General features: G+C 41.9%; 2 protein-coding genes and 1 long non-coding RNA gene across 9 annotated transcripts; 2 read left to right on the top strand and 1 right to left on the bottom strand.

Annotated features, from left to right (window-relative positions):
* Positions 1–68: 68 nt before the first annotated feature.
* On the bottom strand, positions 69–1378 carry LOC119496127. 4 transcript variants are annotated; one of them, XR_005208648.1, is made up of 3 exons: positions 1254–1378; positions 498–1022; positions 69–272 (listed from the first exon to the last, which is right to left on the bottom strand). It is a non-coding gene; the product is annotated as an uncharacterized LOC119496127 (long non-coding RNA). The 4 variants fall into 4 exon arrangements; XR_005208643.1 differs by having other exon boundaries at positions 498–1100; positions 1254–1329; XR_005208644.1 differs by lacking the exon at positions 1254–1378 and adding an exon at positions 1140–1234 and having other exon boundaries at positions 498–1061.
* Positions 1379–9596: 8218 nt separating this feature from the next.
* On the top strand, positions 9597–19989 carry LOC119498278. Of its 4 annotated transcripts, XM_037786988.1 has the most exons (8): positions 9597–10049; positions 16864–17037; positions 18062–18099; positions 18537–18581; positions 18741–18880; positions 18989–19241; positions 19333–19625; positions 19757–19989. In XM_037786988.1, exons 2-7 carry the CDS (start codon positions 16893–16895, stop codon positions 19429–19431), a joined length of 720 nt encoding a protein of 239 aa, XP_037642916.1. In that variant the 5' UTR covers positions 9597–10049; positions 16864–16892; the 3' UTR covers positions 19432–19625; positions 19757–19989. The 4 variants fall into 4 exon arrangements, 2 of the variants coding, with proteins under 2 accessions (XP_037642916.1, XP_037642907.1); XM_037786979.1 differs by having other exon boundaries at positions 18741–19241; positions 19333–19989; XR_005209100.1 differs by lacking the exon at positions 18537–18581 and having other exon boundaries at positions 9606–10049; positions 18631–19241.
* Positions 11605–14241, top strand: LOC119498270. The gene is made up of 2 exons (XM_037786967.1): positions 11605–13967; positions 14074–14241. Exon 1 carries the CDS (start codon positions 11713–11715, stop codon positions 13918–13920), a length of 2208 nt encoding a protein of 735 aa, XP_037642895.1. The 5' UTR covers positions 11605–11712; the 3' UTR covers positions 13921–13967; positions 14074–14241.
* Positions 19990–20326: the final 337 nt, after the last annotated feature.

Raw genomic sequence — 20326 nt, 5'->3', positions numbered from 1 at the left:
AATCTCTGAACCACCACCTACAGCCTCTGCCAGTAACCTGCAGGCCCTGCCTCCACCTGCAGATTCTGGCAGACAGCTGCAGACCAAACCACCACCTACAGCCTCTGCCAGTAACCTGCAGCCTCCACCTGCAGATTCTGGCAGACAGCTGCAGACCAAACCACCACCTACAGCCTCTGCCGGTAACCTGCAGCCTCCACCACCAGATTCTGGCAGACAGCTGCTGACCAAACCACCACCTACAGCCTCTGCCAGCAACCTGCAGCCTCCACCTGCAGATTCTGGCAGACAGCTGCAGACCAATCCACCACCTACAGCCTCTGCCAGCAACCTGCAGCCTCCACCGGCAGTTTCTGGCAGACAGCTGCAGACCAAACCACCACCTACAGCCTCTGCCAGTAACCTGCAGGCCCCGCCTCCACCTGCAGATTCTGGCAGACAGCTGCTGACCAAACATCTACCTACAGCCTCTGCCAGTAACCTGCAGGCGCCTCCACCTGCATATTCTGGCAGACAGCTGCAGACCAAACCACCACCTACAGCCTACGCCAGTAACCTGTAGCCTCCACCGACAGATTCTGGCAGACAGCTGCAGACCAAACCACCACCTACAGCCTCCGCCAGTAACCTGCAGGCCCAGCCTCCACCTCCAGATTCTGGCAGACAGCTGCTGACCAAACAGCCACCTACAGCCTCTGCCAGTATCCTGCAGGCCCTGCCTCCACCTCCAGATTCTGGTGGATAGCTGCAGACCAAACCACCACCTACAGCCTCTGCCAGTAACCTGCAGGCGCCTCCACCTGCAGATTCTGGCAGACAGCCGCAGACCAAACATCCACCTACAGCCTCTGCCAGTAACCTGCAGCCTTCACCTGCAGATTCTGGTAGACAGCTGCAGACCAAACCACCACCTACAGCCTCCGGCAGTAACATGCAGCCTCCACCTGCAGATTCTGGCAGACAGCTGCAGACCAAACCACCACCTACAGCCTCTGCCAGTAACCTGCAGGCCCAGCCTCCACCTCCAGATTCTGGCAGACAGCTGCTGACCAAACAACCACCTACAGCCTCTGCCAGTATCCTGCAGGCCCTGCCTCCACCTCCAGATTCTGGTGGATAGCTGCTGACCAAACCACCACCTACAGCCTCTGCCAGTAACCTGCAGGCCCCGCCTCCACCTGCAGATTCTGGCGGATAGCTGCAGACCAAACCACCACCTACAGCCTCTGCCAGTAACCTGCAGGCGCCTCCACCTGCAGATTCTGGCAGACAGCTGCAGACCAAACCACCACCTACAGCCTCTGCCAGCAAACTGCAGCCTCCACCTGCAGATTCTGGCAGACAGCTGCTGACCAAACCACCACCTACAGCCTCTGCCAGTAACCTGCAGGCCCCGCCTCCACCTGCAGATTCTGGCAGACAGCTGCTGACCAAACAACCACCTACAGCCTCTGCCAGTATCCTGCAGGCCCCGCCTCCACCTGCAGATTCTGGCAGACAGCTGCTGACCAAACATCCACCTACAGCCTGTGCTAGTAACCTGCAGGCCCTGCCTCCACCTGCAGATTCTGGCAGACAGCTGCTGACCAAACAACCACCTACAGCCTCTGCCAGTATCCTGCAGGCCCTGCCTCCACCTCCAGATTCTGGTGGATAGCTGCTGACCAAACCACCACCTACAGCCTCTGCCAGTAACCTGCAGGCCCCGCCTCCACCTGCAGATTCTGGCGGATAGCTGCAGACCAAACCACCACCTACAGCCTCTGCCAGCAAACTGCAGCCTCCACCTGCAGATTCTGGCAGACAGCTGCTGACCAAACCACCACCTACAGCCTCTGCCAGTAACCTGCAGGCCCCGCCTCCACCTGCAGATTCTGGCAGATAGCTGCAGACCAAACCACCACCTACAGCCTCTGCCAGCAAACTGCAGCCTCCACCTGCGGATTCTGGCAGACAGCTGCGGCCAAACCTCCACCTACAGCCTCTGCCAGTAACCTACAGCCTCTGCCAGCAACCTGCAGGCCCCGCCTCCACCTGCAGATTCTGGCAGACAGCTGCGGCCAAACCTCCACCTACAGCTTCTGCCAGCAACCTACAGCCTCTGCCAGCAACCTGCACGCCCCGCCTCCACCTGCAGATTCTGGCAGACAGCTGCAGACCAAACCACCACCTACAGCCTCTGCCTAGTAACCTGCAGCCTCCACCTGCAGATTCTGGCAGATAGCTGCAGACCAAACCACCAACTACAGCCTCTGCCAGTAACCTGCAGGCCCCGCCTCCACCTGCAGATTCTGGCAGATAGCTGCAGACCAAACCACCACCTACTTCCTTTGCCAGTAACCTGCAGGCCCCACCTCCACCTACAGCCTCTGCCAGCAACCTGCAGCCTCCACCTGCAGATTCTGGTAGACAGCTGCAGACCAAACCTCCACCTACAGCCTCTGCCAGCTACCTGCAGCCTCCACCTGCAGATTCTGGTAGAAAGTTGCAGACCAAACCTCCACCTACAGCCTCTGCCAGTAACCTGCAGCCACCACCTGCAGATTCTTCTACACCTGCAGATTCTGTCAGACAGCTGCGGCCAAACCTCCACCTACAGCCTCTGCCAGCAACCTGCAGCCGCCTCCACCTGCAGATTCTGGCAGACAGCTGCAGACCAAACCACCACCTACAGCCTCTGCCTAGTAACCTGCAGCCTCCACCTGCAGATTCTAGCAGATAGCTGCAGACCAAACCACCACCTACAGCCTCTGCCAGTAACCTGCAGGCCCCACCTCCACCTGCAGATTCTGGCTGATAGCTGCAGACCAAACCTCCACCTACAGCCTCTGCCAGTAACCTGCAGGCCCCGCCTCCACCTGCAGATTCTGGCAGACAGCTGCAGACCAAACCACCACCTACAGCCTCTGCCAGTAACCTGCAGGCCCCACCTCCACCTGCAGATTCTGGCTGATAGCTGCAGACCAAACCTCCACCTACAGCCTCTGCCAGTAACCTGCAGCCTCCATCTGCAGATTCTTCTCCACCTGCAGATTCTGTCAGACAGCTGCGGCAAAACCTCCACCTACAGCCTCTGCCAGCAACCTGCAGCCTCCACCTGCAGATTATGGCAGATAGCTGCTGACCAAACATCCACCTACAGCCTCTGCCAGCTACATGCAGCCTCCACCTGCAGATTCTGGTAGACAGCTGCAGACCAAACCTCCACCTACAGCCTCTGCCAGTAACCTGCAGCCTCCACCTGCAGATTCTTCTCCACCTGCAGATTCTGTCAGACAGCTGCGGCCAAACCTCCACCTACAGCCTCTGCCAGCAACCTGCAACCACCTCCACCTGCAGATTCTGGCAGACGGCTGCAGATCAAACCACCATCTACAGCCTCTGCCTAGTAACCTGCAGCCTCCACCTGCAGATTCTGGCATATAGCTGCAGACCAAACCACCACCTACAGCCTCTACCAGCAAACTGAAGCCTCCTTTTGCCCCTGCCTTCAGCCTTCCCCAGCAATCTACAGCCCTGGCATCCACCTGTTGATTCTGGTAGACAGCTCCAGACACTTATTCCATTTACAGCCTCTTCCAGCTCCAGTCTGGAGCCTTCGCCAGCGACCTGCAGCCTACATCTCCTACTTCAAATACAAGCAAACAGGTGCTACCTGGATCTCCACCTATGGCCACTGCCCTCCACCTCCGCTTGAAGATTCTGGCAGCTGCAACTCAAACCTCCACCTAGTCTTTTTCAGCAACCTGCACAGCCGCCTCTACCTGAAGATTCTGACAAAAGGCTGCAGCCCGAACTTCCACCTACAGACTCTGCCAGCAACCTGCAGCCGCCGCCACTACCAGCATATTCTGAGCGACAGCCTTCAACTCACCCAAAAACCTGATCCAGATCTTGCGTGCAGTCTTCATCAACACCTTAAGATAGCAGAAAGTTGCAGCTTGAACCTCCACCTACAGCCTCTCCCACTATCCTGCAGCCTCCGACTGTCACCCAGAGATTCCTTAAAACATCACGAAGACGCAGAGGTAAGACACACATTTTAAACATTTGCAAGATGAGCAGAAATTCATGACATGCATCCTTATTAATGACTAAAGCACAAATTCCCTCTTTAACATTTACAGAGAATTTCAGCTTTTTTGTTTAAATACGGGCTGTTTTAATGGACGTTTGGAGCTGTATGATATTTTCACACAACATATTTTCTTTGTGGTATTTCTTCAGGCCCCGGTGGACTTCACAGACGTCCAGATCTGCCAGGAGCTGATCAACAGCTGTACAGATAATTCCTTCTACAAGAGCTGTGCATCAGAGATGATTATTCCTCCTCCTCATCCTCCATGTTCACCTCCAACTGCTGCTCTTCTTAAACTCAATAAATTCCATCAGTTTTTTTTCTCATAAGACATTTTTCTCATCTACTATCATTCTTCATATTAGTTTCAATGAGGAATCACTAAAAGTGATCAAGAAGCTACCGTGATGGATATGTTTAAACTTATCAGCATTTAAAGTTAAAAATAGCAACAAACCAAGCCAGTCCTCAGACTTCAGTCTTCATGATATAAAACTTTGAGCTTTGACTCAGGACAAAAGTGAGAACGTTTTGTTAACTTCTGTTCCTTAGTTGTGGAACCATTTCAGAACTTATACAACGCATGTGTTGACCAAATGAACAACCAATCATACGCTGAACTCAAATGTAGTTGTTTAGAAAGGTTGCATTGTGTAAAAGAGTTGTAGACTCATCTGAATTTTCCAGTTTTTCTACATTAAACTTCCAAGTTATTTAAACAATAATCATCAGCTGACAGAACTAGATAGTTTGATAAATATTACATAGAAGTTGGATTAAACAAACAGTAGAACTTCTTAAACTGACTTGGCACTATGAAAGTTTTATTGTTCAAGATGAACCTCGACATCTTGCATGTTTAACTCAACAGACACATTCGGTTACACTGTAAAACTGTAACAGTTGAAGAAAAAAAAGGTTCTTAAACTGACTTGACACTACGAAAGTTGAGCAAACAAATATACCTTTTTTTCTATAACTGTTAAAGTTTTACAGTTTAACCCAATGTGTCTGTTGAATTAAACATTCAAGATGTCGAGGTTCATCTTGAATGACAACATACCTCTTACAGTTGTTTTTTTTACACTTGGTCATACACATTTTCTCTGTACTGACTTCAGTTTAGCAACATACAGCTCAGCTTCTCTGTTTCGATCTCATCTCCTAACAGGAGTTGGATCAGCCAATCAGGTTGCTTGACACACTATGCACTGTTGATATTTACTAACTAACTAACTAACTGTTTAGAGAGGGTGAAAATGCCTACATTATGTCAATAGAGGAATTGTCAATTCCATATTTTGCAAAAAGCTTTGTCAATTTAAACATACCTACTGCATCTTTTATTGTCCCTAACAATTATATTTGTGGAAACACAAAAATCATACAGCATTTAATCACTTGACAACAAGACTTACCGCAGCGTTTTGGTCAGTGTCCTCCTCTGTGTCCCTCCCAGCACTTTTCCCTTCATGTGCTTTAGTCTCTGCTGAGCCATTGGACAATTAGTTTCCTGCTGTGCTGAAGCATCCTGAAGTTCAGGAAGAAAATTAAAGCACAAAACTTACTTGTCCTAAATAGGAAGCATTGCATAAATAGGAAGACAATGGAGTAGAAGCGCTGCTGTGTCTTTGTGGTAATCACATACAGGTGCTCTTTGGATCCTTTGGGTGTATTGGGCTCATTCAGTCTTGTGAAGGGCTCATTGCATGAGTGGAATATGATCTCAAAAAAGTACAAAATGCAAGTCTCCTTCAAAAATAATCCAAGGCAGACTGTAGTGTTTGAACAAAATTAAAATGCCTTTATTTTTACATGGCAATAATTGTTTAAAATGACCAACGCGTTGCAACCGGCATGGGTCTTCATCAGGGTCACTGTCAGCATTCAGCAGTAGCTTGCACACCTGTATTGGGTTAATCAGTAGAGTGTGAGGATGGCTCTCCATCAATGTGCAAGCCTATTGGTCGAAAAAACAATAATAATCTAATCTAATTCATAAAATTTAATTTGGAGTTACTCAAATTAAATGGTTCACTAGTAGTTAGTTCCTCATTCGTTCCTCAGTAACTAGTCACATTTGTGTGTACCTTATTGTCGCCAAGACACAAGTTTATCTGGATGCAGTAGTTGAACTGAAATCACTTGTAACAACCAAATTTTCAACTAAATATGAATAACATGTTAAGTTACATCAACCTGTCTGATTCATAAAATGTTTATGTTCACGTCTCATACACTGTTCAGTGTTTTATATGCAGCAGCTCTGTCCCTTGAATGTAAGTTGAGTCCAAAAACCAATAAGATGATCACTATTAACTGCTTTAAACCTACTCTGGAACAATGGAAACAACATTTTTTTAAGAGGTGAATTGAATACAGCTAGCTTGCAAATAAGATGGGTACTTATTTAGAAAGATAGGGCCCTGTAATAATTTACTTAATGTACATACATTTGAATTTATCATAGATCTGGATCCAGGGTAGGTACATTAAATATATGTTTAGGCCTAATCTTGAAGTAAACAATATATGAGCACAAGTTTTGCCAGAATATGAAATGGCTTGCTTCTTATTAGGGAATTGAAAATACTATACAGTATGTACATATAGTATAATATATTTAAGTCTACTAGTGAGATTGTGATTATGCTCCTTCTACCTTTTTGTCTGTGCGTCTTTTTATGCATGTACAGTATATACAGCCTAAGTGTTTATATTCGTGCAATATGTAAGACAGAAGAGTGTTAAATATTTTTTGTTCTTATATATACTGTATATATATACTGTATGTCCGCGTCAGATGCTAGGGAACCAGGGCAATCTGATGAAAAATGGGCTACTGGAACAAGACATACATGATGAGGGCGGAAAATACAGAATTGTTGGAAAAAATGTCGGAAGAAAAAAAGTCTAAAAGATGTAAAAAAAAAAAATGTACATAGAAAAAAAGTCTGAAAAAAAAGTCTGAGAGATGAAAAAAAAAAAGTCTGAAAAAAAGGTCTGAAAAAAGTCTGAAAGATGTAAAAAAAAAAATGTCGGAAGAAAAGATTTCTGACAAAACTGTCTGAAAAATGTCTTGGAAAAAAAAGTCTGAAAAATGTCAAAAAAAATGTCAGAGGAAAAAAAGTCTGAAAGATGTCAAAAAAAAAGTCCATAGAAAAAAAAGTCTGAAAAATGTCAAAAAAAATGTCGGAAGAAATAGAGTCTGAAAAAAGTCTGAAAAAAAAGTCCATAGAAAAAACTGTACATAGAAAAAAAGTCTGAAAAATATCTGACAAAAAAGTCTGAAAGATATCCAAAAAAATGTCGGAAGAAATAAAGTCAGAAAAAATTCTGGAAAAAAATGTCGAAAGAAAAATGTCTGACAAAAAAGTCTGAAAAAAAAGATCTGAAAAAAATGTCCGAAAAAAAAGATCTAAAGAAATATCCGAAAAGAAATATGAAAAATGTCTGAAAACATGTCCGAAAAAAAAGATCTGAAAAATGTCCTTAAAAAAAGTCTGAAAAAATGTCCGAAAAAAAAGTCTGAAAAAAAAGATCTGAAAAAAAAGTCTGACAAAATGTCTGAAAAAAGATCTGAAAAATATGTCTGAAAAAAAAGATCTAAAAAATGTCTGAAAAAAATATTATGAAAAAAAAGATCTGAAAAATGTCTAAAAAAAAAGTCTTAAAACATGTCCGAAAAAAAAGTCTAAAAAAAAAGATCTGAAAAATGTCGGACGAAAAAAGTCTGAAAGATCTGAAAAGTGTCCTAGGTTTAGGGGTTAGGGTTAGGGTAAAAGATCTGAAAAACGTCTGAAAAAATGTCCGAAAAAAAAAGTCTGAAAAAAAATATCTGAAAAATATACAGTATATACATATATACATATATATATATGTATATATGCTCCATGACCATGTTAAAAGAACTTATAGCTCTCAAAAATATTTTAAAAAAGAAATAATTAATATATTTCAGACAATTACACAGTGGAAGGCAGCATATTGCCATTCAGTTCAGGTGTACTGTGTGTCAATAATGGTATGGAGGTGAGGTGTGGGGTATTTCAATTGAATTGAATTGAATGAATGAATGAAAGACTTTATTTTTTAACATAAAAATAAATAAAAAACAGATACAAAATAATAACAAACAAAACAAGAGTAATAGTGTCCGAAAAGGAGTAGGTAGAAGTAAAAACTTATATTTCCATACCCCCTATCTCACTTGTCCTCTAATAACTCATATATCATAGAATGATAATATAATATAATATAATATATAAACTATCCCAGATTTATTTACATCCCAAATTAAATATATGAACAGTATCTATTCATCATACAGCATATATAGATACGTACATACATACATACATATATAGATACATACATACATATATATACCTTAATTAATACTGACTTAACAGATTATACACACGGGAATAGTCTCACTACATACGATTAAAGGCTCTCTTGTTCAGAAAAAGGCTATAATAGACCTTAAGTGATCCAGAAAGTCATGACAGTGTGACATTGAAGCAGCATGCACAACACCAGGACCCGGAAACTGAAATCTCTTGCAAAGTAAAGAGTAACCTTAATATGAAATACATTTAGTGGAGTAAAAAGTCTAATAAGTAGTAGTATAAAGTAGAAATAAATCAAGTAAAGTAGATAAAAGTATAGGCCTCAAAATTGTACTAAAATACTGGAGTAAATGCACTTCCTTTACTTTTCTCCTGTAAATTCCTTTGGGCAAGTCAGTAGTCTGCATACATTCTTGTTTTACCTCTTTTAAAGAACAAAATGTTTTTTCTATTTGCATAATAGCTTTCAATAAAAAATGTAAATGGCTTCTGTTTGCATACCAAGAAAGCAAGCCAATAGACTGTAATGTCAAACACATGATATCAACTTAACAAATGAAACACACAAAGCTCTCACATGTTGACGTCTAACAAAAAATAAATAAAAACAGCTTTTGGTCTGCCTTTTGAGTTTTTATTAAAGTCAAGTCATTAGTAAAGGTTTCATGAGTTTCTCACTTTCTGACAAGCCATCGTGGCCATAGTTTATTTTAGTATATGCCTTCAAGTAGGCAGTTATGAATGTTTATAAATCATTAGATAAACTAATAGATGATGAAGAGTTTGTCACTTTCTAATAAGCCATCAGTAACATTTAGGAAGTCATTGATAGAAAGATCTTGCAGTATCCAGAAGTGCAGTTGCTAAATGGACAGATTGTAGTCCATATGTGGTCCTGAAGAGGTCAAACAGGATGTGATGGTGTTTTAATAGCTTATGACGAATCTATAAAGCATTAATACATATTTATTTAACCCATCATAAAGATATTAGTTATTCTTTTTTAAATAACTTGGAAAATGGTGCTGAAACGTTCCTGTTAAAGTCAGTGTGATGGAGTAATGACAGCTGTGGCATTTCATGATCTGATGATATGATGTTCTTTTCACACAGGCCACCCCAAATTAGACCTGAATGGATATGGATTCATCATTTTACAAAAAAAATGAATCATGTGTGAGTTGGTCTGCAATAGCCTATATTGTTCATATAGTGTTCCTAGCTTGCCTATAATCACTTATGTTGTAGGAAAGTCAACCGTTACCTCTGACATTCTAAAGAAGCAGTTGGAGAGTTGGTGCACTTGTGCTTCTGCAGGATGTGCGCGCACAGCTGCGTCCCACGCTGATAAAACATGACGAGATGCAAATCACTTCCTATGATAGCCTGTCAGCTCAAACTCCATCTCCTGTAATGATCCGTGCAAACTCAACCACACATGCACGCCAGCTGACACGAATCAGAAGACCAGAAACTCACCATCGGAAAGTATTAATTGAAAAACTGGATGCAGTAACCAAAATATTGCAGATGAGTTTCGGATATATCTCAGCGTGCGTCAACAGGAAACGAGAGAAAAGAGCGCAGAACTGACACAACTGAAAGCTACATCCATGAAGGTAAAGCTGCTCTTTCTTCTCTCAGCTTGGTTCTGCTGTTTAGATTGAAATAGTCTAGTATAGGAGTTTGGAAAACGACTTAATTCAGCTAATAACTGGACACCTTTTCATCGCTGGTTGGTTATGGAGACATTCTTATTTCCTGGATGACATTAGACCGATACAATCATCACAAACTGTAATACATCTATATTTAACAAAAACATGTGTGTCCTCGTTAGAGTCATAATCAGTATAAGTGATTTATGATGTTTTCTATTCATCGAAATTTTTTTTCTAACCAGATGGCAGTTTTGGGCTTATAAAAAAACAACTTTCACAGCCATTCATTAAGAGGAAGTTTAAAACACAGAGCAAGAATCTATAGCGGTTCAGAAAATAGCCTCATCTCTCATCTATTATTCTATTAGGCTATTTATTCATTACTGTCATCAGCGGCTCCACACACACGCTGTTGAAATGTTAAAAATTGCAGTAACACCGACAGATGAAAGAAAGTATTTATAAATATAAATATAAGTGTTCCCAGCAGCGGTGGTTGTGTGTTCGTATACACAAAATGCATGCAATTTTAATGCTTTTTCTCGAGTGGCTCGTCTATAATAGAATATAATTTGACCGATCTCTAAAATAAGTGCTTCTTTATCTTAGTAAAATTGAAGGCTATGTTCTTTTATTGAATTACCCAAACCTGTCAAAGCTATTAATGCTCCTTTCCATCTCAATAAAGCAAAATGTAGCCTATAGTGTGGCAGACCTGTACAACCGAAAATATAGAGCTATTTACAATTCTTTTTAAATTCAGAACAATTTAAATTTGAATATTTGAATAAATGACTATGTATTAAGATAAATCCAAGCTTAAGGCATACACATGATCGCTATTGTGCTCAGGACATTTTATGTAAATGTGTAGATGTTTTCTTTGCATGCTCTTTCATTAGCAACCCCTAAATACACTGAAACACTGGAGGGAAATGACAGTTATTTGAGCAGCACGATAAACCGAGGGCGCATCTGTTAACCTTTAGAACATGTTTCATCAGGCGAAATAAAGCATCAAACTGGACATATAGTCTATATTCCGAAATTCTGAACGGGTGAACTCCTGTGTGAGTTTATTATAATGCCGGTGCACACAGGTGGTCCGACTTTACCGGCTTCCACTCATCTACAGCGGTGCTTAAGGCGCATTTAAAAGCATGTTTCATTCACCAAACTGCTATTGACGTGACAGCCAGTTCAACTTTGAATCCCCAGCAAGGCCCAGAAGCACAATTTATTGATCATACAAGAAAATACATGAACACTTTATTTAACGTGGAATATATATAATCAGTATATGAGAAAACATTTGGATTCAAATTGAGTTGACCAAATGTGTGTCTGCGCATGCGCCAGTTTGATGGAACGCAGCGCACACACAAAGAACGTTTTTGCAACATTGTTTGATTCGTTCTATTTTTATTGGATTCTTTCCTTTGTTGCGTCATATTTGTTTTTCCTTTTATGGCTTTAATACGTAGTTAGTTTTCACTTGATAAGTTAACCTATAGGACCCACTCTTGATAAGTTAACCTATAGACCACACTCAGGATCCACAGAGAACCAGAGAAGCAAGGAAGACCAACCTTTGGAAAGCCTTTGGAAAGCCTTTGGAAAGATGAATTCTCCACAAACAAACCAACCCAAACCCAAGATGGACAACACTCACCATGTCGCTTGTAATGAGACTCTTCTGCTCGTAGCAGCGAAGTATTTTCAGAGAATCTCTCCAGTACAGTGGAGCATGATAGGTGCACAGACCTGGGACTCAGACACACAAGCTAATGTGGCTGACATGTGCACTGAAATCGTACAGAGACTCGCGACAAACATCCTCAAAAGCGTTGCGCCGATGTTTGAGGACAAGAAGGCATCTAAGGCTGACATAACTACAGCTGTGGACAAGTTCACTCGCCTAAAAGACTCCCTTATTGGTAGCTTTGCTGAGGCTTTTCATGTCCCACAAGACAAATGTGATAGTGCTATAAGGCTGGCAGAAGTGGTCGAGAGGGAAGTTGCAAAGAAGGTACACTCCGTTGTATCTGTGGCCATCAACAGATCTGTTTGGCCATCAGAGCCTGCCGTTTTTGTCGGTGGCTGCATTTCCAACACGTCTCTTCAAGACATGGTGTCTCATGCTGCCAAATGTCTGGATGTGTGCTCCGAACTGTGTGGGCTGCCAAAGAGCACTAAGTTTGTCTCACAAATAATATCTGAAATTACCGAACCGATCCTCACAGAACCAACGAAATGTGAATCATCTCAGAGCATAATCTCCGTGAGAGACATCCTGGTCAAATGGTCCAATGACACACCAGAATCCAGAGAAAATGCAGATTCTGCAGCATCTGAAATTGTCAGGTCTGTAATGCAAAGTGGCAAGAGACCTCATTTTGCCACGAGGTCAATATGTAACATCCTGAGAAAATTTTTCACCTTACAGTCCGCACCTTCAAAAGACAAAGCCAGCGACAACCAAAAAGTTCGTAAAAAGGGCTTTATGAACTTCGCCCAAAGACAATTTGAAAAATTGAAAGCACAGCTGAAGTGCGCATCAACGGCTGACTTCCTTGTGAGTCTGACATCGGACTCATTGTCCTCTCAGGATAACCTAGAGAACTCTGATTTTGAAGTCCTTCTTCCAGGAAGTATTCCAGAGTCTCCCACACCCAGATTTGAACCTACACGTTTGACCAGTAAGCCGAAATTAATCAGTGTGATAAAGCAGTCGTCTTCTGGATTTGATTTTGATTCCATCAAAACTGATGTCGACAGCTTGTTTGATCAATTACACCTGCAAGAGAACCCTGCAACAAACGGCCGCAAAACACCGGATGTCCTCATATCCACTAATGAGATGAGGAAGTTCTCAAAGGAACTGATTGATAAATTTTACGACCATCTGACGGCTGGCCCGACATATCAGATTCCCATGGTTCAAACGGGAACAAGTCTCTCTAACTCTGTCATCTCTGAGTACAGGAGGGAGGCGGATGCCACTGAGCCCCACCTCTCTCCTGAAGTTCGATATGTCATGATAGAGGACGCAGTGAGAAAGTTCTTGCAGCAGGTAGTATACTGGTTGCAGAAGGAGCCATCAAAAACAATTGACAGCGACAAAGTATCTGGTGCACTAACTGACCTCCAAAAGTTATTCATACCACCGACCCCACCCCGAGACATCCAAAATCTAACCACAACACAGCTGACCCCACTCCCAGATGTCCGAAAGCTAACCATGACACAGTCGTCCCCACTCCGAGACACCCGAAAGCTAACCTCGACACAGCTGACCCCGACCCCAGACAAAAAGGACATTATCAAGCAGGAGTCCCCTGAAGTCACTGACAATCGGACTGCAACACCTTGTCAGTCACGTTCAGCAGCAGCAGCGATGAACAACATCTTCACCACTGCTCTGCTCTTGAGGATCTTAAAGAAAGTCCCTCAGGAAAACGGAAGGGTCAAGGGGCAGGGAAATTTCAAAGACGTCATCAAACGTCTGTTGGAAGAGGCGCAAGATGAAATCAACATCCCTGAAGGTGCTGTCAGAAAAACCACAAAAAAACTGGCAAAGCTCATCAAGGCCGTGAGCAAAGATCTTGAAAAGGAGTTTGGTTCTCCAGAGAAGCTACTGGAGGCTGCAGCAGCATCAGGCGGTACATTGTTTGAGGATACTCTTGTGATGAGTCTGAAATTCCATCTCGCTAATCAACCTCCAAAGAGGTTCACAGTTGCCAAGTTTTTTTCAGGGGTGGAAAAATGTTTGGAAAAATGTTTTAGTTGGCCCTTCAAGTGCTGCCTGGCTCAATGTTATGATGACTAAATGTCATATTTTATGGGGTTAATCCGGGTGATCCGGTTTCTTCCCACATTTTAAATCATAACATAAAAGCAAGGGTACAGTATTCAGTGTTGAATACTGTGCCTTCGCAGCAATGGTCAGGGTTGGACTCCGGGTGCTCCGGTTTCTTCCCACATTTCTAATCATAACATAAAAGCAAGGGCACAGTATTCAGTGTTGAATACTGTGCCCTCGCAGCGATGGTCAGGGTTGGACTCCGGGTGCTCCGGTTTCTCCCCCATTTCCAATCATAACATAAAACAACAAAAAATATTAAATAAATAAAACTTTAAAATAAATTTTGGTTGTTTTCCTCTGCTGTCAGATGCTGACAAAAGTATAGCTCATCATTATGGATTTCCCATGTTTTTATGAGCCTGTTCAAACTGCTATAGGCTACTAAAAATAAAATAAAATGTGTAAGAAAGTGAAAATATTAAACAATGATAGGCTAAATAAATGTATAAGTATCTGCTTGGAAAAATTCTGACCCTTGGATAAATGTAGATGCCGACCCCTGGTATAAATACTAAACTCAACAAACAATGTTGTTGAATGTGCGCATTAAGTGCATGTCTCATTTTCAGCTTGTTATGGCCGTAGCCGGCACCCACTCAATAACTCTATTAGTGTTGTTTTATGTATGCCAAGTGAAGTGTGAGCCTGCCAGTATTGCTGGAGTGTGATGGAAAGAGACTCTCAACTCAGGAGAGATGCTGGACAGTGCTGGCGAGCTAGCCAGATGTATGGTGGACTGAGATAGCTGGAAGCTCCGCTTGAAAACCCGTCTGAGGACGACCCAATGATATCAATTACGATAGTTGTATTATCACTCTTTTACATCCACTACTATTGATTTTTGTTATTAATCCTACTATTAGTTATTACAGCTGCTGTGCTATTATTGTGATTGCTTCTCTCTTTCTCTTTCTCTCTCTCTCTCTCTCTCTCTCTCTCTCTCTCTGTCTCTCTCTCTCTCTCCCTCTCCCCAGCCGGTCTCGGCAGATGGCCGCCCACCCAGAGCCCGGTTCTGCTCCGGGTTTCTTCCCACTAAACGGGGAGTTTTTCCTGGCCACAGCGCGCGTGGTGGATCTTGCTGGGTCTTGCTGGGTCTCTAAACTATTGTGTATGGTCTAAGACCTGCTCTATATATAAAGCGTCTCAAGATAACTTCTGTTATGATTTGACGCTGTATAAAAATAAACTGAATTGAATTGAATTGAATTCTGTATCACGTGGTGTGTCTTACCAGTGTCCTGCATTTAGAAAATGCATCCCTTTACATAGTGTTGAATTCTTCTTTGTCTCTGTTTGGACTTCAAGTATCAGGTATTCCAGCAAGCTAGCGAACTCTGGCGAATGGAGCGCAGATATTCTACCAGCGGTGTCACTCTTTATTACATAGAGTGATATTGATTTACATCAGCATTTGGGTTTTCATGCACCTATACACTATACAAATCTTTTATGTTTTTGTCCTGAAGAAATAATACAAACTTGATTAATTGCTTAGTAATGTGTTTCGATGGAAAAATAATCATTTAACCATTTAATCATTTGGGGTGACTGTGGCTCAGAGGGCAGAGCAGGTCATCCACCAATCGGAAGGTCGGTGGTTCGATCTCCGGCTGCTCCGGTCACATGTCGATGTGTCCTTGAGCAAGACACTTGACCCCAAACTGCTCCCGAAGGCATAGCCATAAGTGTGTGAATGAGTATTTAGATTAGATCCTGATGGGCAAAGTTGGCACCTTGCATGGCAGCCTCTGCAATCAGTGTGTGAATGTGTGTGTGAATGGGTGAATGCTGACATGTAATGTAAAGCACTTTGAGTGGAAGCGCTATATAAATGCAAGTCCATTTACCATTTAAAAGCAGTAATGAGGTAATTCCTCTCCCATAATGGTGTCTGCTAATCCATGTGAAATAAGGCAGTTATCACTGTAAACAATTGCTGTTAATTTACAGCAGGATTTCAACAGTATTAACCTGTTATTGCTAAAAACAGTGCTTTACTGTTAATACAAAAGAAAACCTGTTAAATTACGCTCATAGGGCGTTTTTTAACTGAACTATAATGCATTCTTAAAAAACAGCACTTTACTGCTGATCAACTGTCTAAAGTATCATCAGTAACAGTTTCATGCAGTATTTTTTTTAATTCTGTGACCTGATCTGCACATGTGAGGCTTGTACATTGTACATGATTGGAAAATCAGTGAAATAGCTTTATTGTTCTTCACTCACTTATTGTTCTGGTTTGCATTCTGTGCTTGTAGCCAGCTATAGACAGACATTTTGGGAAAAGTGTCAACAAGTCTATTAAAGCCTTTTTCCTAACAAGTGCCTTTAAATGTATTTAGTGTGACTATTCCTATGTCTGTAATCTGCTCAGTCTATTCATCTAGGCAAAAAATAATGTTTATTAAAATGTATGTAAAAAATACAACCTAAATAGTGCATTAAAACAAATCAGTAAGATAATGTAAAAGAAAGGTGGAAAAACATCTATATAATGTATCTTTAAACAGTAAATTAACTGTAAAATACTGTGAAATGAATAAAAAAAAAAACAGTTCAAACAGTATTTTTCATTAATAGTATAAAACTAAATTTCAGCGACAGTATAATAATGTTAATTTTATAGTTACATAAAGGCAACCCTGCTGCCAGTTCTTTACTGTTATTTTACTGGGAAATTCTTAACAGTGTAGTGTCAGACCATAGTCTACTGTTTCAAAGGCTTGTTCAACTTGCCAAATAAGACGTTTTATTAGGAAGCATCTTGTTGATAAGTTCAACTTTACTGATAAAGAATACTGGCACAAAACAGTGAATATCATGGATATAAAATGTTTTCAGTCTCAGCCTTTTAAACCAAAAGGAAAAACACAAATATATTGTCCTGTTGTTTTGCCTCTGTAGCTTGTTCCCTGGCTGTCTGAACTGAGGCGATGGAGAGCCCATCGTCCACAGTGAGGCGGCGAGCCTGGATCAACAGCAGCCGACAGTGGCCCACTCTGGAGGAGCTGGATCCTGAGGGGCCACTGGGCAACCTCCCCTCTGCCTCTATAGTAGACGACGATGTCTTTTCTGACGGTAGGTCCAAACTTAGTGAGTGTGAGGGGTCTGTCCAGTATCTACAGTTTGAATAACAAACATAAGTTGGTACAAAGTCTCATCACGTCAGTGATGTTTGTAGTTTGTTTGCATTACTGAATGTGTGTCATGATAGAAGGATTCAGCAGCTAGCTAGAATTTCACACACAAAGACAAGGCTAATTTTAATTTCTACATGCATATAAAGCTAATGTGTGGACACATGTTTTTTGTCAGTTAATTCATGAAGCGTAATGCTATCTTGAAAGCTTAAACCTTTTCACCTCTACACCTCTATGGATGTCACTTCAACAGTTGAACTAACATTAAGACTTAAGCGCACAATGGTTTTGGGTGGCTATTCAGCAGTGTAGATTCAAGATTAAGGCAAGGTTATTTTCAAGATAATAGTTGGATCAGCAAGGGACTGTTTGTAACTTCTTAGACGTATAAATCATTGCGGGTCTGTGTCCCATGCGCGCTCGCGTGTGGCTACACTGTTCAGACTCAGACTCCAACACAAACTACACAGAAGCACCAAAACCACAAAGTTATATCTAGTGAAGCCCGTCTGTTAAAAAGTGTTGGCCGTGGTCCGCGGTCGGAGACTGTAGCTTTGGTCGCCAGGGCTGCAGTCTCTGCTGTACTCTGCTCCTCTGCCTTCACTCACACACCGCTCGTTCTTGCTATTTCCTTCCACTCACGTGCATGCCCGCACACTACACACTGTAGAAGAGTCCCTTTAAGTGCTGAAAAATATTTGTTTTGCTGTAATATACTGCTTCTTCAAATTTGTGTAAGTGTGTGTTAATTACATTGGCATGAGTCTTCTTGATGACATGTTGATAGCACAGTAAAGGCCATAGTAAAGTAAAGGCCATAATACTAACTAATAACTAACAGCAGAAGCTGTGGGTGTATTAGTTGAACTATTGTTGTTTGTTATTGTATTTTTTGGATAATTTCAATCGGACTGTTCAGTTGTGTTTAGGTTGATTTTTGACATGTTTCTCTGACATTACAGATGCACTGGACTATTTTACCGCTGCCGTACCGATCATAGTAAGTACTTGCCTATTCATCATATGACACAATTCATAGGTTAATTTTTCAGACATCTCTAACACTGAAATAGGTAACTGTCAGGGGAACTGGCAAAGCAGTTTTCTTTCTTGCTTTGCAGTCTTACAACTGTAGCTTACTGTTCGCTTGCAGTGATGTTTTCTTGTCAGATCTGTGGACATCAGTCTAGCACCTCAGTAACCTATGTGAGACATATGAAAATTTACAGCAACATACCCAATTTAGTACTGCAGTGTTGTATGCCTAATTGCAAAAGGACCTTTCAAAATGTGCTGGTCTAAAAGCACATATATACAGAAATCATAAGGGATGTATGATTGAGTCCGGAGTGAGTGTGTCAGTGGACCTGACATGCCATGTTGACTTCTGCAGTGCCAAATGTGATTCCTTGACTGAGTTTTATTCTCACCTTAAAGGGCACATCAAAGAAGGACGAGCATCTGCATGTCCTTTTAATCAATGTGAGAAGACATTTACTGTGGTATCTACATTTACTTGTCATTTGTCCAGAACACATAAAAAAACTCCAGAGGGGAATCTAATAGTCAATCATCGCCCCAGCAGGTGTAAGTGGAACTAGTGGCACTCATAATAATGGTGATTTGCTGTGTGACATGCAGCTTGATGACGCTGACAATACTGAGCATTTTGAGCTCTGGTTTGGGCTCAAAAGAAGACCTCAAGTATGTGAAACAAGAGGACATTGCAGACTTACTACTTGTTATTCAACAGCGAAAACTTATAGATGCATTCAAAATAGGTATGTTTGCTTACTGTCACAACATCACTATTTCATTATACGTTATAATATTGTATTGCTTTTTTTTAAAGCTGTATGTCCTATGTCATATTTGTTTTCATATTTTAGAGACGGAGATAATCACCTTGGACCTCCAAGTCCTGCCGTCCCCTATCACTGCCACTCTACACCATTTTCCAGTCCATCAGGCACATCTTTGCTCTCCTGCTCGGAATCTAGTGTTACTGAAGAGAGCCAGCCCTCCTCCCAGATCAAATCATGGTCAGAATCGTTTGAGGTACCATGGAACGCCATGCCTGTGGACCTTCGTTCAGACATCTCAGATGGTAGGAGGCCTTCACCTACCTCACGACGGCAGATGGTGAGAGTGATAGCAGATGAGATGAGGAAGTATGAGCCAAACCCAACACGCTCGCAGTGCCTCACAGTTTACAAAAAAAATTGTTCGTCAGTACCCAAACAGTTTCGCCGATCAACTTCACAATGGTCAAGTTCTGGGAAATGGATATGCATCACTCCTAATCCAAGTAAAAAATCGTATCGAAACCTGAACCGCACCAGCGGCTTTCGACAGCACCGTTCAGCCAGCCATGGAGAAAAGAGAGGACCTACTGACATATATGGCTGTGCCATATTCTAGCCCAGCCTCCCACCAGACGAGAATGAAAACACAGTAGAGACCAAACGTCAAAAACTAGAAGGGATCTACATTCGGGATGGTATAAATGGGGCTGAGAGAGCAGAGGTAAAGCAGCTAATGGAAACAACTCCTTATGTTTTTATTTATGTATATATATATATATATATATATATACTGTATATATAATGACTCATCTTACCAAGAGTACACTTTGTATTTCACTTTCTTTGTCCCAGGAATGTGCCACAGCAGCTGACATTGAGAGGACAATCTCCATACCTGAAACTCCTCGTCAGATACTGCTTGGTATGTTTACATCATTGGACAGGGAAGAAATACAATTTTCTATTAAAGGTCCCATATCGTGCTAATTTTCAGGTTCATACTTGTATTATGTGTTTCTACTTGAACATGTTTAGATGCTGTAATGCAAAAAAAACACATTTTCCTCATACTTTCTGCCTGAATATACCTGTATTCACCTGTCTGAAACGCTCCGTTTTAGTGCATTTCAAAGGGATTGTGTTGCTAGGCAATGGTGTGGGTCCACGTTACTTCCTGTCAGCTGATGTTATTCACATACACTGCAACAGGAAATAAATGTTTTACAGACAAACATTTAGAATGTTTACGTTTAAAACCGTGTAATGGTCTAAATATTGTATATTTGTGACAAATAGATGGAAATCCTAACGGCATGTTTCAAACACACAATTTCTGAATACGGGCTGTGTGTGTTTCTCTGTATATTGAGCGACAAAAAAGTCTGAAAAAAAAGATTTGAAAAATGTTGGACAAAAAAAGTC

Source organism: Sebastes umbrosus, chromosome 1 (genome assembly GCF_015220745.1).
Source record: "Sebastes umbrosus isolate fSebUmb1 chromosome 1, fSebUmb1.pri, whole genome shotgun sequence".
Taxonomy (NCBI): domain Eukaryota; kingdom Metazoa; phylum Chordata; class Actinopteri; order Perciformes; family Sebastidae; genus Sebastes; species Sebastes umbrosus.
The sequence above is the reverse complement of the archived record's forward strand: the minus strand, read 5'-3'. Positions and strand labels throughout refer to the sequence as shown.

Excerpts from the sequence above, each read along its gene's own strand:
- LOC119498278 (XM_037786979.1), top strand. The coding sequence starts at position 16,893 with ATGGAGAGCCCATCGTCCACAGTGAGGCGGCGAGCCTGGATCAACAGC. Across the intron at positions 18,100-18,536 it reads CCGCTGCCGTACCGATCATA|GGCACATCAAAGAAGGACGA; the intron begins GTAAGTACTTGC and ends CTCACCTTAAAG. Across the intron at positions 19,242-19,332 it reads CTACCTCACGACGGCAGATG|TACCCAAACAGTTTCGCCGA; the intron begins GTGAGAGTGATA and ends ATTGTTCGTCAG.
- LOC119498270 (XM_037786967.1), top strand. The coding sequence starts at position 11,713 with ATGAATTCTCCACAAACAAACCAACCCAAACCCAAGATGGACAACACT.